General features: G+C 34.2%; 2 protein-coding genes across 2 annotated transcripts; one reads left to right on the plus strand and one right to left on the minus strand.

The window, feature by feature from the left end:
* Positions 1-1,193: 1,193 nt before the first annotated feature.
* On the minus strand, positions 1,194-7,391 carry LOC105110418 (long chain base biosynthesis protein 1-like). Its single transcript, XM_011005449.1, has 13 exons — positions 7,204-7,391; positions 6,727-6,963; positions 6,519-6,613; positions 5,758-5,849; positions 5,407-5,500; positions 5,239-5,311; positions 5,018-5,150; positions 4,347-4,521; positions 3,114-3,254; positions 2,945-3,040; positions 2,645-2,786; positions 1,806-1,933; positions 1,194-1,709 (listed from the first exon to the last, which is right to left on the minus strand). Exons 2-13 carry the CDS (start codon positions 6,839-6,841, stop codon positions 1,536-1,538), a joined length of 1,458 nt encoding a protein of 485 aa, XP_011003751.1. The 5' UTR covers positions 6,842-6,963; positions 7,204-7,391; the 3' UTR covers positions 1,194-1,535.
* Positions 7,392-10,652: 3,261 nt separating this feature from the next.
* LOC105110419 (NF-X1-type zinc finger protein NFXL1-like) lies at positions 10,653-15,250 on the plus strand. The gene has a single exon (XM_011005451.1). The coding sequence runs from the start codon at positions 10,940-10,942 to the stop codon at positions 14,258-14,260; it is 3,321 nt and encodes a 1,106-aa protein (XP_011003753.1). The 5' UTR covers positions 10,653-10,939; the 3' UTR covers positions 14,261-15,250.
* Positions 15,251-18,583: the final 3,333 nt, after the last annotated feature.

Here is an 18,583-nt window from a genome sequence, read left to right on the forward strand (position 1 = left end):
GGAAGGAAAAGTAGGAATCGAAAATAAATTTCGTGCTAATTGTTGTTCATAGATCTGTCCTAGCAATTGTCTCGTGAATGTTGTTTTAAGTATATAATCTCGTGAATCAATAAACAAACAAATAGAGGAAAATAACAATTGTACTTAGGAAAGTAAAGCTGGTTTTTGCTGATGCAGAGGTTGCTTCTTTTTGCTAAATTTTCCTCTCTACCTGGTGATGCTTACGACCATCTGTTCTTACATCACTGTCATAAAATTACTAATATCTGTCCTTACAATGCTACAAAGAACATTGGAAACTATAAAAATGTTATTTGAAATTAAAAAAAAAAAACCTTGAAAGGTAACTTTGGAATGCAGATCAGTTTCGTGGGTTCTTGATGTTGGAGACAGAGGAGATCGGAATTGAACTTCATCATTAAGAACAAGTCCCGCATTGTTCTTGTGCATACAAGCTCAGGAGCAAACATGCTTCGAAAGAGGTTCTTCGAGCACCAAATGTCTAAGCATGGTTAAAGACAACAAAGCAGCACAAGAGGTCCGAGCCCTGAAAAGAGTTCTCCGGTAAGCTTTCAAATGATTCTGCTCGAGCATGCTATGGAACCAAGCACATGGAGGATGCACATGAAGAATACAAGGCTATACAAACGCTTCTCATCACAGATAATTTTTTTCAGGTATGCTGATATACCAACAAGGCGGAAGCTTGCCCACTTTGTTAAATCGATGAAGGAGATCAATTGGCGCTGCTCTTAAATTTTTTTTGTCCATGCACGTTTCAGGAGAGCAATTGGCGCTGCATTCTACCATTGCTGCAGTCCTTCAATTTCCTCTGCCAGTATTGACGGTGCAATAAAGAGAGTTCCCGTCCTCTAGTTTAAGATTTTATCTTGTTCAACCAATTCGATAATGGTTAGGGCCTCAAATCAGTAACATGCTATGTTCGCTACTGAAATGGCTTATTCTCTTTTTCTGAAATTTTCCAACTTAATTTTATATCCTGTTAACATGCTAGGGTCATTCTTGGTTTCGAGGAATAGAAGAAACCGGTATATGTATCTGATAATAATGAAGCAAAAGATGCTCCGATGACCCAAGCAATAACAGGTTTAAATGAGGATCCAGAGCTGTGAATATAAACGGTGGCGACATCAGATATGTGCTCTCATTAATTAATGAGAAATAAAAGAATATGGAACCAAAAATTGAGCACATAACACTAATATTCTAAAACCCTTGCTTGGACCAGTCACTACAATCTGATAGTGTTGTAATCAACAGATGGTTGTCAACCTCGGTAACAGTGGAATCAATTCTATGACAAATCATGCTGATTTGTTAAATCTAAGACAAAAATATAACTCAAAATAATCACAAGAGATTTCCATAAACTATCAGCATCCACCAACCTCTCACTCCTCAGCCTGGATCTGAAGAGTATTTGATAGATGAAAGCCACCTGAAAAATCTGATGCAGTCCAGTAAGGCCATTGAGGTAAAAGAAAAGAGGGATCGGTCTGATGTACAGTACTCAATCAATGATTCATCAGCACCAATGCTGCAACCCTCTTCAAGGATTCACATGCCTTGAGCAGATCAGAATCTGAATGAGCGGCAGATACAAACAATCTGATTCCCACAGGCAAAAGACATTTATCAAGTGTTGATCTCTTTGTGGTTACAACAAATACAGAGTCTTCCTTCAATGCCTGAAAAATTCACAACGATGGAGACACACAATGAGAGCAAGATAGAACAACCTAACTGTAATTATAATGGAACCATATAACTCATTCATTCCTTACCCGATCGGCGATAGCTTCAAGGAGTTTAAGGTCATCTTTGGTGGAACCTGTGGACTTTTCTAGATTGAGAAAAACAATAGGCGATTTAGGATTGCTGGTTATAGAGAGACCCTGTATGTTGGACAATCCTGCAATCACCAAATTAAATTTATAAATAGGAAAATTTGTGCAAGCTGTGCGAAACTGATAGCATACATCGTAAGAAAAAAAAATGTTATTCTGACAACATGATCTCTAGCTCCAAACAAAACCTGACATTCTTGAACCAAACACCAGCATTAGACATTTTCTCAAAACAAAACTAGATCAATTCTCCAGGAGATGGCCTATATGCTGCCTAGATTGTAAGCATGAGCTTCTAACTTTTACTTCCACAAAATTTCATATTACAAATGATTTATATTCATCATAAAGAAATGTGACGCAATTGTACAAGTCTATACTGGACAATACCTCTAACTCAACCACAGGAAAAGCAAGTGAAGTTGCAATAAATAAGCAGGACCAAAAAATATAATCACTTTTTCTCAAACTTCAGTTCAGCCTGATCATGACCAAAAGTGATCCAACTAATCATATTCTTACACCAACTCATAGTATTATGATGAATTGGGATATGATATTTGGTCTCAGTATCATAATTGACATGTTACTGACTCGGATGGCTCAATTGTTCCTGAGAAAAATATTCTGAGGCCGGAAAAGACTACTAGAAAGTGAATATAAAGACAAAGGTGCTGTTGCCATTTGTCCAACAAAGAAAGAAAGAAAGAATAGTAATCAATTCACACAAAAGGAAGACATAAGAATGACAGCAGTGTAATGCAATCAGAATCAACCTTTCCACAAGATGGCAATGTTTTCTTTCAATTTTTCTATTAAAGCAGGATTATCCTCCAGAACATCAATAGCAGTAATTGCAGCGCTTGCAAGATATGGTGGAAGAGAAGCAGAAAACACATATCCAGAACTACTAAGTCGCTGCCAGAGATCAACAAATAATAAACATTAACACTTAGAATTGGAAGAGTAATAATTATAATTACCACTGCCACTCGCTAATACAATGATACCAGAGAACCTGACTATTAATCCAAATTCAATAAAATGATCAGGTTATCAGACACATATTTCCTTACTTGATGATCAACGACTCTGGAACTTCCAGTGCAGAATCCTCCTTCAGTGGCTAATGCATGGCCCATATCTGCAGTAACAATATCTATCTTCTCAATCTGCAAGGCCATGCAACCATAGATCAGAGAGTTTGAGCCAGAAACAATGAAGAAATGAATCTTTAAAACATACCGGCACCCCATGGTATTCAGTAAGACCTCTCCCAGACCTGCCAAGCACACCAAATGAGTTGCTCTCATCCAGCAAAACACGGAAGAAATATTTCTCCTTCAATCTGATGATCTCATTTAAAGGGGCTATTTGGCCAGTGTTCTACAGATTCAGAACAAAAGAATTAATATCCCAGTCAAGCAAGTTAATATTCATTAGAAGTATGAGGAAAATAATTCAGTGGTAGAGCAAATAGATAACTACTAGTAACCTCAAGAAATAAATGCAGTTACTAAATTAAAACATTCAAAGCATAATCATTTTTCAAGAAACTACATGCATCAGCAATCAAGTCCTACTGAATCAAAAAAAGTCAGAAGAGGGAGGAAAACACTACATTCTCCCTTATGGTCTATGCTAGCATTGTCAGCTTCAAAATACAGACTCCCAAGAGAAAAGAAAAGGGAAAAAGAAAAAGCAAAACCATGCAATCCTCTTTCTTGCTCAATGAAAATGAAGAACAAAGTGAAAGGAACTCCCAGGCTCTGCAATTCATGTTTGAGTGTCAGAGTTATATCTACAAAGCAGCTGCAATATCATGATATGGGGTTCCAATGATCCACAACCATCCATCTCTTCTTCATACAGGAGAGAGACCTGTACAGTAAATCTACTGCTTCTTGACACGGTGAGGCAGATATAAGAAATTAAGACTCAATCTGAACTCTAATTAATGCAGCCAAAACCAAGTATTTGATCAAGGTGGTTTAACTCAATATATCGTAGGCACATATCACTATGCGCAACATAAAAAAAATGTTTGGTATGATATACCCAGTAATGATTTATAATGTTCCACCATCATTCACTAGAAAATTAAATTCAGCCATTCTGCCGAGAACATTTCCACCTTTCTTAATGGTGATTATGAATGTGTTCTGAGTAGCAAAAACAGAGAGTCATGCTATCCCATTTTCATCCATGCATATTATGATGATGATGCTGACATCTCAGTAGAACAGGAAAAGGACTTGTAGCATAACAATCAGAAAAAAAGAAGAAGTAAATATCAAGATTCAAAACACAATGGCTGTCACTGGGTTGAGTAAAATCAAGAAATCCAAAATCATGATTTGGTTTTCTTGTGATGATCAAAGGCAATGCTCTTTTGGTGCAGGCATTTACAAGTTTTTCTTTAAGTTTTGCTTAACAAATATGTGTATTTGATATGCATGCAGAGCAGAAAAAAAATACCTGGTACACAGCTTCAACTACAATATAGCGTCGCAACTCCTTGGCCCGCTTGTTCTCTACTGTAATTTTCTCCAAAGCATTTCGTAGAGATTCCATGTCATTGTGCTTGAAATACACAATGGTGCTTCTTGAAAGATACAGGCCATTCTGTATTCCCCAATGGACTCCCTCATCCCTAATGGAAAATAATATAAGTACAATTTTTATATAGCCATATATTTATACTTCCACTGAACAATTTTAACAGAAGGTTTCACTAATGAACCAAGAATTGTAAAATACTTGGATATCTATGCCACAAATAACTACTGCAATCAGAAACATGCATATTACAAATCAAAGAAAAATACACAATCAAGGATGAGAAGACTGAGATATCGTTGAGTCATCTATTAGACAAGCATCACTGGTCAAAATCATTTAGCATGGCTTAATAAATTCTTAAAGTTATAAGGAACTCAAAGCAATTACCAATGATGTTTATAATCATTTAAAATGATAATCAAACTAACATCACTAACATTTCAAGGGAAGGGACTAGATGAAAAGAATGAACTTGAGAAAATATAAAAGATTTTCATGGAGTTCAATTACTCGTGTTAACCAGCTGATTTCTACGATGCAGCCATATGGGTAAAACAAATCTTAACAGTTAGGACTACCATACTTACACAACAATTATGTCTCCTTTTTTGCAAAAACATGGAATTGTACTGAACATAGTGGACAGTCCGTATGAATAGATAATTGAATCTGGAGTTCCCAGAAACTTGGCTATTCTGGCTTCACAATCAAGGTGGACATCTAAGAAAAAGAAAACTTGTCAAAAGGCAAACATTTATGATGAAAAAGGAAATAATCTTCAACCTGCTTTGTTTAAATTGAGTCTCACCAATTGTTCCATAGAACCCACGAGGACCACAGGAACCAACACCATATTTTTCCAAGGCCGAGGTACTTGAATTCTGAGTTTTTTTTAAAAAAACTTGGTTATACATTTTCTAATTTGTGGAAAATATAATCATAAATGGTAAAGAAAAAGTGCAACAAATTTTCTCACAATTTGTTTCTCGTGCCCTGTTAGACCAAGATAATTAGCTGAAGCAAAGTTTACAACATCCTTGCCATTGATTATGGTATGTGGCCCAGCAGCACTGCAATAAAAAGTAGCTCATGAAATTACTGTAGAGAACCATTCAGATGTCTTCAAAGTGAAGTCATAGTTGGAGAATCAAAGTAACAACTTCTTCGAGGGGATGCAAGAGACCATCAATTCAATAACTGACAATAATTGTTTTTCAATACAGCAGGGTGGGTATGATAATACATGAAAACACAGGGACAAGAATCAAACACACACTTTTCCTACAAAAATCAAACAAATGTGTAGAGACAAGAGAAGTATGCTCACCTCTCCAATACTGGTGGCTCATATCGCATCTCCTCTGTAATAGGAGGAATAAGGGATTCTGGAACCCATTCATCACATAGCTCGTCTATTTCCTACAAAAAACACACACTTTTCAGTAATATTATGTTGGCAAAGCTTCACACTTCAGAATGGATTCTCAAAACTATAATTTATATATCCAACAAGCTAAACCAGTAAAAAGCACAATTTCATCAGGAAAGCAATACGATGTCACAATAAATCTTAGAATCAGTCTTGAGGAAAAATAAAATAAAGTAATGTGGAAGCACTACATGTAGCAGTTTAAAAGGATACATAGAACATGGAAGTCCCTTTGGGCTATCAAGCAATATGCAAGGATATTGGGGACATATATTGATGAATTGATATCTAATAACAGTTTTGTATTCCCGTGTTAGAAGCAGAGCCAAAAAAACTTCAGCATATAAAGGTATATGGAACTCTTTTCCATAAAACTTGGACAAAAACTCAAAATCTGATTTTTCAACCTAATGCATTTGCATGTGGCTCCACAAGAAGGAGAAAAGAAACAAAAATATAGCTAACTCTCAATGCGCAATGTCCTAAGTACAAACATTCCACATGTATTCATCTATCTTTATGTATATTTAAGATTTATCATCCTGACAAGATACGAAACTACTAAACAACACAAGGCACATAATGAAAGAAGGCAATTTCTTTCAACTAAGGTACAAGAAGAGACAAAAAAAGAAAAAGGAAAAAAAAGCCACACTAACCTTCTTTGTTAAGGGCCGCTTAGGATGCTTATAACTTTTCTGGGAAAGAAGAAAAAGAATGACCACTAAAAGAAGAACCTCCACAAACAGATGCCCTTTAACATAGAACAAAAGCCAATATAAACATAAGTTAATTAAAAAATTACGAGGTACAATGACACAATCAAACTATCAACATCCACCAGTTTTGGAAGAGATAAAAATCTACCTCCAATATGAACACCAAAAACAACAGCTCTCGCAGATGGAAAATCCAAAGCCGATGTCACCCTCTCCAAAGTGCTATTCAGTAATTGCAAAACATTTGAAGCCATTGTATCCATTGTATGAAATTTCAGATCGCATAAACTTTTCAACAATAAGCCAAACACAATTCTGATGATTACTCGTACAAAACAATCATGCAATGCAAGTTGTGGATAGCTGTTATGCCCTGTTGGTTTCTCTGGAAACACATCAAGGCACAGAAGCAAACAGAAAGAAAGAAAGCAGAATTAAGCAATGCCCGATTGAAAAGACTCAAACCTTTTCAAATTAAGGCTTCAAAAAGATCAAATCTTTAGATCATTAAAATTCTGGGTTTTATTTATCTCTCATAGAGATCAATAAAAAAGAAAGGAAAGAAGCGGAGAGAACAGATGTCTTTTCTCGATCTGTTCTAATTATGATCCTGTATTACACATACCTTGATAGATTGAGGTTGTAACGATAAGACAAGATGAAAGTGAATTTTGAGCTTCTTTGGTCAGTATTGAAGTCCTGTCTTCCTCTTCTTCTTCTTTTTTGGTGTACAGTTTCTATTTTGAATGGAGATTTTGAGATTGAAGGGTCAACTTTGGATGCTTATAGTCATCGATCATGCTCCACGAAATATCCACGAACCCACCCATCTATCACAATTGAAAAATAATAATAATAACAATAAATTTAAGGTTGAAAATAAAAATAAGCAACGAGGATAACATTGTTTTCTTCAAAATAATATATTGTATTATAATTACTTCCACCCTGTTTTTGAAAACATCACACTTGACAAGAATAATTTATATTTTAGCACGTTAAAAAAATAAAAAAATAGCACAACTTAAAAAATTATATTATTCCCGTAGTGTAATTTAATTGATTATTGTACTAGTAATGTAAAAATAATTAAAATGGTAAGGATTACACTATTAAAAAAGAGCGCAACTATTAATTGTTTTCTTTTTAAAAACTACAATGATAAAGTTGAGCAGCCTGTTGAGTTACACATGTATATTTGAAATTTGGTTTCGTCACAGTTGAGCAGCCTGTTGAGTTACACATGTAGATTTGAAATTTGGTTTCATCACATAGATCAATTAAAATTTGATTAATTCAAGATTAAAAATAGACTAGATTAAAAAAAATAAAAAAATTTAGATAATTAAATAATCTAGTTAATTTGATAAAACCTGGTTAAAAATTTAATTATAATTTATTAATTTTATTTTTTATTTAAACAACATTATTTTAATTTAAAAAAATTAACTCAAATGAGCTGATGATCCAATCAAAATCAAAAACTCTAGTTTTAGACCGAATCAAATCTGAAAAGTATAATTAGATTAGTAATACAATAAATTCTTTAATTTTATTTTAATTTAACTAGTTTGTAAATTATATATGCATGCATGTGTGTAATAATCATCCAAGCTTTATTATTCCTCTAATTTTATTTTAATTGTACTACTTTGTAAATTATATAAATTTTTTTAATATTATTATAATAGTAATTATTTTTTAAAATATATTTTACTTAAAAATATATGAAAATATTTTTTTAAATTAGTTTTAATATCAACATTTTAAAACTATCTCGAAATATAAAAAATAATTTAAAGTAAAGAAAAAATGAAAAAGTAAAATTTTAAAATACAAAAATAAATAAATTTACTTTAAAAAAAAACAAATACAATTATTATTAATACCATCATTTTACTATTGCTATGCCACCATCAACTTTTAAATCACTACATCTTTTGTAATGCCACCAATCTAATATGGCTATTTTTGTTTTTGATAGCATCCTAAAGTAAATAAAAACTTGTTTTGTAATATGTTATTGGATTGTAAAAACATCATCGGAGATGATTATCTTAACACATGTTACAACAATATCAAATGTAAACCCCAAACCATTCACTTCCCGGTAACAAAATCACAAATTATTATGCTAAATGTTTCATTCGGTTATTATTTAAAATATTTTTTATTTAAAAATATATTAAAATAATATTTATTTTTTATTTTTTATAAATTTATTTTTAATATCAATACATTAAAAATAAATTTAATTTTTTTAAATATTTTTAAAATACAAATACAAATAGGCTTTGAGTGTTTCATAATATTGTGTCATATGAATATTTTTAAAAATATGCTTTTACTTTAAAATATATTAATTTAATAATATTCTAAAACAAATAAATTTTAAAAAATATCAAAAAATAAAAGTTATTACATTTATTTCAAATGGGTTAAAGAAGATAGACAGACCGACCATAACAATGTTTAGCATTGTGTTTTAAAAACACTTTTTAAATTTTTATTTATTTATTTATTACTTTATTTTAAATTAATATATTTTTGATATTTTTTAGATTATTTTAATGTATTGATGTGAAAAATAATTTTTAAAATAAAAAAAATAATTTAAAATAAAAATCACTAAAAAAAGCCTCATTTAAGCTCTATACTTATAAGTTTTTATTTTTATTTTTATTTGGGCTAATGATAGATAATTCCTCCATTAAGGGTGTGTTTGGTATTGCGATAGCTGTTGTGATTATAATTTGAAAAAAATTGTTTTATAAAAAGTACTTTTAGTTGAAATTAGTTTGAAAAAATAGGTGTTTGGTTAAAACTGTAGTTGAAATTAAAATTAAATAAAAAATAGTTTAATGTATTTTGTTAAATTTGTTTTTAAAATTGAGGTTATAAAATAATTTTTAAAAATATATTAATATTGATGATTTTTAATTTAAATATTATAGATTTAAATATTGCTATTATATCATGAAATAAAACCTATTATATCATGAAATAAATCATATTTTATATAAAATATTGATGTGAAAAATAATTTTTAAAATAAAAATAATTAATTTAAAATAACAATCACTAAAAAAAAACATCCTGAACTACAGTTTTTATAATTTTTTAACATGTGATAAATTTAGATAAAATATTATCATGTATAAAATTCACTCTAAACTAGTTTTTTTTTTAATATTATAAAAATTAACATAAAAAAAATATTCACGCAATGCAAGTAAACAGTGAAAGAAAATTGTACTTTTCATTAAACAATACAATTAATATAAATAGTGCAAAAAAAAAATTCTTACTTATAAAAAATAGTTTAATGTATTTTGTTAATTGTTTTAAAAAATTGAGGTTATAAAAAAACAGCTATAACTATATTTTAAATAAAACATAGCTGCAGAGCCACTAACTGGATCACCATAGTTTTAGAACATGCCTCACATCTTTTCTGAATTCACATGTAGCCAGCCCAATAACAGGACCAGGACTAGGCCCAGGACCAGTTACAGAACTAGAGGCCGAACTACAGTTTTTATAATTTTTTAACATATGATAAATTTAGATAAAATATTATCATGTTTAAAATTCACTCTAAACTAGTTTTTTTTAAAATATTATAAAAATTAACATAAAAAAATATCCACGCAATGCAAGTGAACAGTGCAAGAAAATTGTACTTTTCATTAAACAATACAATTAATATAAATAGTGCAAAAAAAAAAATTCTTGCTTTTTAAATACTATAATTTCAATATAAAAAATAAGTGGAATCTAATAAATAATATACTTTTTTTTTCTTTAATTAAACAGCTATAACTATATTTTAAATAAAATATAGCTGCAGCTGCAAAGCCAAGTCACTAACTGGATCACCATAGTTTTAGAACATGCCTCACATCTTCTCTGAATTCACATGTAGCCAGCCCAAGACCAGGACCAGGACTAGGCCCAGGCCCAATTACAGAACTAGAGCCCATTAAGTAACCAGCAAGAAAACTCCTCCATCCATCGAATTTGAATGGGGTGGATAGAGTGTTCCCCAAGCTCACACGTGCGAGTATTGAACCGCCACAGGCTACACGATCAACTCAAGCATCTATAAAAGCGAATCACAGATATTTGATCAAAGAATCGATCAAACCTTCCATCATCTACGATTACAATCTCTCCCTATTTCCCAAATTTCTTTCGTTGTAATCAGTTCTTTAATTTTGATTCCTCCCTAAATTCACCTAGGGTTTAGACGTTTAATTTCTTCTTTTTGAAGGGAAATTTAAGAAGTTAGGGTTTATTTGGTGGTGGTGGATACAAGCAGTGGTAGTGCAGGCGGGGGGTTGTTGTTGATATCAGAGAATATGAGCTTCCAGTCCAGAAATGATGGGGGAGATTATAATAATGGTAGCAGGTCCAGATTCCCGACACGACAAACGTGGGTTCCCAGAGGATCTAATCCTTCTCTTCCGCTGAATGTGGATGTAAACCCAAACCCAAACCCGCCTTCAAGTTTCAGCTCTAGAAACAATGGAAATGGTGGGCATTCTAGCCATGGGACTGGAGTAGCTGATTATAGGTACAAGGGTGGTGTGAATGCGCCTAGAGGTGGTCAAATGGGTCGGGGGAAGGAGAGGGGGGTGGAGACTCGGGAAGTGAAGGACCCGAATTTGCCGCAACTTGCGCAAGAAATTCAGGAGAAGCTTGTGAAGAGTACGGTTGAGTGTATGATTTGTTATGATATGGTTCGGAGGTCTGCGCCTATTTGGTCATGTTCGAGTTGTTTCTCGATTTTTCACTTGAATTGTATCAAGAAATGGGCTCGTGCGCCGACATCTGTTGATTTGATTGCGGAGAAGAATCAAGGTTTTAATTGGCGGTGTCCGGGATGTCAATCTGTGCAGCTTACGTCGTTGAAGGATATTCGGTATGTTTGCTTTTGTGGTAAGAGGACGGATCCGCCTTCGGATTTGTATTTGACTCCGCATTCATGTGGGGAACCGTGTGGAAAACAGCTTGAGAAGGAGGTTCCTGGCGCTGATGGGAGTAGGGAGGGTCTTTGTCCGCACAATTGTGTGTTGCAGTGTCACCCTGGGCCATGTCCTCCTTGTAAGGCCTTTGCTCCACCAAGTCTGTGTCCTTGTGGGAAGAAAAGAATCACAACAAGATGTGCTGATCGGAAGTCCGTTCTTACCTGTGGGCAACGATGTGACAAGCTTCTGGAATGTTGGCGTCATCGATGTGAGCAGATTTGCCATGTTGGTCCCTGCAATCCCTGTCAGGTATTGGTTAATGCTTCATGTTTCTGCAAGAAGAACACGGAGGTTGTTCTATGTGGGGATATGGCAGTGAAGGGAGAAGTGAAAGCTGAAGATGGTGTTTTTGTTTGCAACTCAACATGTGGAAAGGTTCTAGGTTGTGGAAATCATATTTGTGGTGAAACTTGTCATCCAGGTGATTGTGGGGATTGTGAGTTTATGCCTGGCAGGGTCAAGTCATGCTATTGTGGAAAAACAAGTTTGCGGGAGGAAAGAAATAGTTGTTTGGATCCAATTCCAACGTGTGCACAAATATGTGGCAAATCCCTTCCTTGCGGGATGCACCAATGTAAAGAGGTGTGCCATTCAGGGGATTGTGCTCCTTGTTTGGTTTCTGTCATCCAAAAATGCCGCTGCGGATCAACCTCCCGAACTGTGGAGTGTTACAATACTATTTCAGAGAATGAAAAATTCCTGTGTGACAAGCCTTGTGGTCGAAAGAAGAACTGTGGAAGGCATAGGTGCAGCGAGCGATGCTGCCCTCTTTCCAACTCGAACAATCAGTTCTCTGGGGATTGGGATCCGCATTTTTGTCAAATGGCTTGTGGGAAGAAGCTAAGGTGTGGACAGCACTCTTGTGAATCACTGTGTCACAGTGGCCACTGTCCTCCTTGTCTTGAAACGATTTTCACTGATTTGACATGTGCATGTGGGAGAACTTCCATCCCTCCTCCATTGCCGTGCGGCACGCCTCCCCCTTCATGTCAGCTCCCATGCTCAGTTCCTCAGCCATGTGGCCATCCAGCATCTCATAGCTGCCACTTTGGAGACTGCCCACCTTGTTCGGTGCCTGTAGCTAAAGAGTGTGTTGGTGGGCATGTGATTCTGGGGAACATACCCTGCGGGTCAAGGGATATCAGATGCAACAAACTCTGTGGGAAGACCAGGCAATGTGGTTTGCATGCATGTGGAAGAACTTGTCATTCACCGCCTTGTGATACCTCACCTGGAACTGAAACTAGCTCAAGAACTTCTTGTGGGCAGACATGCGGTGCCCCTAGGAGAGATTGCCGGCATACTTGCACTGCACTTTGTCATCCTTATGCTCCTTGTCCTGATGTTAGATGTGAGTTCCCTGTCACAATTACTTGCTCTTGTGGCAGGATAACAGCATCTGTTCCTTGTGATGCTGGAGGGAGCAATGGTGGTTATAATGATACTATTTTAGAAGCTTCCATTCTCCACAAGTTGCCAGCATCTCTTCAACCAGTGGAATCATCTGGAAAGAAGATTCCTCTTGGCCAGAGAAAGTTTATGTGTGATGATGAATGTGCCAAATTGGAGCGGAAAAGGGTTCTTGCAGATGCTTTTGATATCAACCCTCCAAATTTGGAAGCTCTTCATTTTGGTGAGAATTCTTCCGTGACAGAGTTGATTGGTGATCTGTACAGGCGCGATCCAAAATGGGTGCTTGCTGTAGAGGAGAGGTGCAAATATTTGGTTCTTGGCAAAAGCAGAGGAACCACAAGTGGTCTTAAGATTCATGTTTTCTGCCCTATGCTCAAGGATAAAAGAGATGCAGTTAGGCTAATTGCTGAGAGGTGGAAGCTTGCAATTTATTCTGCTGGTTGGGAGCCAAAGCGTTTTATTGTAATCCATGCTATTCCAAAATCCAAAACCCCCTCTCGTGTGATTGGCATTAAGGGTACGACAACTTTAAGTGCCGCCCATCCACCAGTTTTTGATGCTCTTGTAGACATGGATCCCAGGCTTGTTGTTTCTTTTCTAGATTTGCCGAGGGAGGCGGATATAAGCTCACTGGTCCTTAGGTTTGGTGGGGAATGCGAACTAGTTTGGTTGAATGATAAGAATGCCCTGGCTGTATTCAATGATCCTGCTCGAGCAGCAACCGCTATGAGGAGGTTGGATCATGGATCAGTATATTATGGAGCTGCTGTGGTTCCTCAAAATTGCGGTGCATCCACGGGATCATCAGCTACCAATGCCTGGGGAACGGCAGGCACTGCAAAGGAAGGGACGATCACAGCTCTGAAGGGAACTTCGTGGAAGAAAGCTGTTGTGCAGGAGTCTGGTTGGAGGGAGGATTCATGGGGTGATGAAGAGTGGTCTGGTGGTGGTTCTGCAGATGTTCAGGCTTCTGCATGGAAAGGGAAAGAACATCCAATCTCCACTTCAATTAACCGATGGAGTGTACTGGACTCCGATAAGGCTGACAGTTCATCTGCTGCCTCTGTCAGGATCGAGGATCCTGCAAAACGAGTTGCAGAAATTCTTTCCAGTACAGGTTTGGAATCAAATGTAAGCACTTCGAATATATCAGTGCAAACTGCAATGCAACCTGGAGGGGTTTCAAGTGAAGAAGATTTATCTGAGGTGGTGGATGACTGGGAGAAGGCCTATGATTGAGAACATGCGTGTGGAGTCATCTGATTTTTTGAGCATGCTTCCAGAGTATCTTTTGGTCTATACCTACTTCACTTTAAATATTTTGGCGTTTGCAGGAGTATTTTACCCGTTATTTTTATGAATAGCTATATCATCCACCCCTATTGATGCTTGATGGTGTTCCTTTTTTCCTTTTCTTTTCCGGCTTTCTACCTGAAATCCCATTATTTTCGGCGGGGACTGCAGAGAGCATGCATCTCTCCTGTATGGGAGATTACTTGTTACTGTAGAACTTGTCTAAGAAAATATCTAGGAAAAGAACATCGCTGTCTCGTCAGCGGGTTTTGTTGATATATTTTTCAGAAAGGCATTCTATGTGTACAGAAAAGAACTGAGATTTCGCTACTTTTGATTCCAATGAAATATCTGCTCTATTTTGGCAAGACAGGTGTTTCTTCGTTTTCTTTTCAATGTTTTGATCCCAAATGAGCTTCAACTTATGGTTTGGTTGGTCTGGTCTGGTTTGTTTGCCTATGTTCAAGAACATGCAATTTTTTTTTTATCTTCATGCTGTCCCATTGATGATCTTTGGCATGCTTGTGTCAACCTGTTAAGTTCTTTATGTTGTACAGGGATTAAAAGTTTTTGTTAAGAAACAGGAGTTGCTGCTGTTGAGATGTCTCCCTAGTCAGAGAGATTTATCTTCTGGTTTATTGGCAAATATGATCAAGAAGGTCACAGCCCCCTCTGGTTCAATCCCTACTGTTTTTGCGTGCTTGGAACCTCCTGGTTGCTCCCTTTTTCATATGGAATGCTGATATCGCAACAGCTATGCAGTTCTCATGTTGATAGTGTCCCCATTCCATTGAGGTCTGTTTTCTTTTGACTTAATTGTTCATGAACGATTTTGTGTGGAGATAAAATGTATCCGTTTAATTGTATTGGGATTCTGAATAAGAGGCATCTTCTAAGTTTTGTTGCCAAACGAGATGAATTTAAGAATGACGATAATTTAATCCGTAATCTTCATATAGAGTAGCTGATTATCTACTCATTATTTCCATTTGGCATCAATTCTGCGCATGTTGAGTGACAAGTGATGATGTTGCTGCATTTTAACTGAACTGCAATCTGTCAGCATGTTAAAAGAAGCTAGTCGAAAGTCGTGTAAATTGCTGTAATGATCGATTATCTAATTCTACTTGAGGCAATCGAGCCTAACTAAAACAACTAGAATATATATCTTCTTCACTATCTTGAGATCAACAGAAAGCAATTGGTTCAACTGAACTGTATTGAATTTCCAATTGTTTAGAGGTCCGAAGGCAATCTAAAATGAGCATGAGATTTTGTTACTAGTACTATTTCCTCCCGCGTGAATCCCATTTGAAATAAAAATGCTGGTACTTGTAACCAACAGGAGGAGGCTGGGAAACTCAATCTCTTGCGGGAACCGAATGCTTTCCATGCATCTTATGCAATTTCTCAACTAGCTCTGCCCAAGTATTGACTGGAAGAGATGTGCCCTAGCCTTTCACATACCTTAATTAGCTGTTCCTTCGAGTAGCCAGTATAAACTTCTAATGCTTTGTTCCAATTAGACTTCTGGTGTTAGGTGCATAGTGCAACATACACTGCTTGATTATGTCAAAACTACTTGGTTATTATCAACGAATGCATTTAAAAAAACAAACAAAAAACTCATTTCAAAGGATTTGTTTTTCAAATCTTGTGGGATTTTTACATCACATTTTAGCAATATTTGTCAGAAAATCATATTCCTTTCTTTGTTAATCATATATAATCTATTAAAATTAGTTAAATAAAATTATTTTTTTAATTAACATTTTATATCAATTCAATAATTCCGCATACATGCCAAAAATCATCAGTTATTTTTATAAATATTTCTAGGGAATTGGCTCAATTTATCTTTATATTTTTTATCCAATCTCTAACATGATTACAAATCTTGTCATATAACTCGTTTGAATTCTAATTATTTTTTAAAATATTTCTTAAAAAAATATAAAGATTCTAAAATTGCTTTTTTTTCTTATATTTTTTTTTAAATTCAAAATTTAGCTATTTTTATTTTTATATATATTTTTAGCATTTTTGTATGTTTTATTTTGGTTTCAAGCAAGCATAAGAAAATGATAACAAAAAATAAAGTGTGAAAAAAATAGAGAAAAAACGATGAGTGAGAGTGGATACCAAAAAAAAATGTGGAGCGAAAAATTTTATTAGAAAATAAATAAGAGAAAATAAAATAAAATTGAAGGATAGAATATTATTATCTATTAATGTTTTGAACTAATTAATATTTTGAAATAATTTGTCTTTCACTTGTGTATCTAAATTTATGTGTGTTATGGTATTCTTAACAATACCCTACTAAGATGTTCAATCGGTCGTCTATCAAGTTATTATTACCAGTTACGTCAAGGTAACTTTATTTATTTTAAAATGTTCAATCGGTCGTCTATCAAGTTATTGTTTGGTTAGTTAGGTCAAGGTAACTTTATTTATTTTATAATTCATTCATATTTTAACATTTAATATATTTTTAATGTTTTATATTATTTTATTTTAAATTTTATATGTTTTTACGTTTTAAAAGTATTGTAAAAAAAATTAAAATTTTTAATTTTTTTAATTTTAAATTAATATATTTTTAATGTTTTCAAATATTTTGATGTACTGATATTAAAAATAATTTTGAAAAATAAATAAAAATATTATTTTAATATATTTTTAAATAAAAATTAAATTAAAAAATAATCACACAATTATGGTGTCTCCGAAGGCTGTAATTTAACATTCAATACATCATGTCTCATAATGCTGGAATTTATGATTTATTGTAGGGAATGAAGTGGTAGTGTATTCATGGCTGGACAATGGTGGTTTTGAGGCTTGCTCAAGTGTGTGATCATTTTCATCAGGAATCTAAGATGGTGTGGGCCACGAGGAGAGAAGGAGTGGCAGTGTTGATGGTCTTAGTGGAAAGAGAAGTTAGGTGATTATAGATGGTGGTTTATTGAGTTGTTGATTTGGTTATGGTGACCGAGAGAAGTTTGGGCTTTTTTGGTTCTCGATTTGGTGGTCTGGGTCAGCTTGTTAATGGTGTCAATGGCGGAAAGAAGTTAGGTGATTATAGATGGTGGTTTGTTGAGTTGTTGATTTGATTATGGTGATCGAGAGAAGTTTGGGTTTTTTTGGTTCTCGATTTGGTGGCCTGGGTCAGGTTGTTAATGGTGTCAATGGCGGAAGTGATGACGGTGTTTGTTGACGACGTCGAGATGTTCGGTGAGATGGATGGTTGCACGTTGATTGCTGTGTTGAGTTAAATTAGTTTTTGTTTTATTTTGAATACTAAGAGGAGACCATGGTAGGTGCTACCGGTGTCGCTGGATTCCGGCGAGAAAAATTAAAAAGAAAAAAGAAAAAAGAAAAAGGGTTGAAGCTTTTCTCCTTGGTTGATTTTTATTTTATACCTTTTGGTGTCTTTTGATGTAAGAGGTTATGTTTTTGCTACTAGTGTTGCTGGATTCCAGCGAGAAAATTAAAAAGAAAAAAGAAAAAAAGAAAAAGGGTTGAAGCTTTTTTCCTTGGTTGATTTTTATTTTATACCTTTTGGTGTCTTTTGATGTAAGAGGTTATGTTTTTTTTAATTATTTTTATTTTTTCATTTTCAATTTAGGAATTTTAGTTTTTTTTTATTTAATATTATTAGGTTTTTTAAGTTTTCGTAATAAAAGAGAATAGTTCTTTTTCTATTTCTTGTTTTTCATTTTGTATTAATAGGGCTTCTTAGTTTTTTTTTTATGTAAAGGTTTGCAATAAACTTCTCACAAGGGAGACAAAGATGTAAGTTTTCGTAATAAAAGAGAATAGTTCCTTTTCTATTTCTTGTTTTTCATTCTGTATTAACAGGGCTTCTTAGTTTTTTTTTTTTATGTAAAGGTTTGCAATAGACTTCTCACAAGGGAGACAAAGATGAAATAAAACTTATATATTGTTGATATATCCCTATAATTATTGTTTTCTTAGTTTTTAAGGTTTTTGACTTAAAATAAATATTATTGATAGTTGAGAGTTTTAACTTGTAACAAACCTCTATCATTTGCTTTCAAGTCTATTAGTTAATATTTGATTTTTAGATGGTAAAGTAAGTGATTTTATAGAGGAAAAAAAATAAATATTAAGACTAAGCAAAAAAATAAAAAAAATAATTAAAAAAATCAAACCATGAAAAAAATCGATTAGAATATTTAAAAAAATATTCGACCCGGTTCTGTTTTGATTTCATAAGTTTGAAACCAAAAAATCAAATAAAAA

Source organism: Populus euphratica, unplaced genomic scaffold (assembly GCF_000495115.2).
Source record: "Populus euphratica unplaced genomic scaffold, PopEup_1.0 scaffold253.1, whole genome shotgun sequence".
Classification (NCBI taxonomy): domain Eukaryota; kingdom Viridiplantae; phylum Streptophyta; class Magnoliopsida; order Malpighiales; family Salicaceae; genus Populus; species Populus euphratica.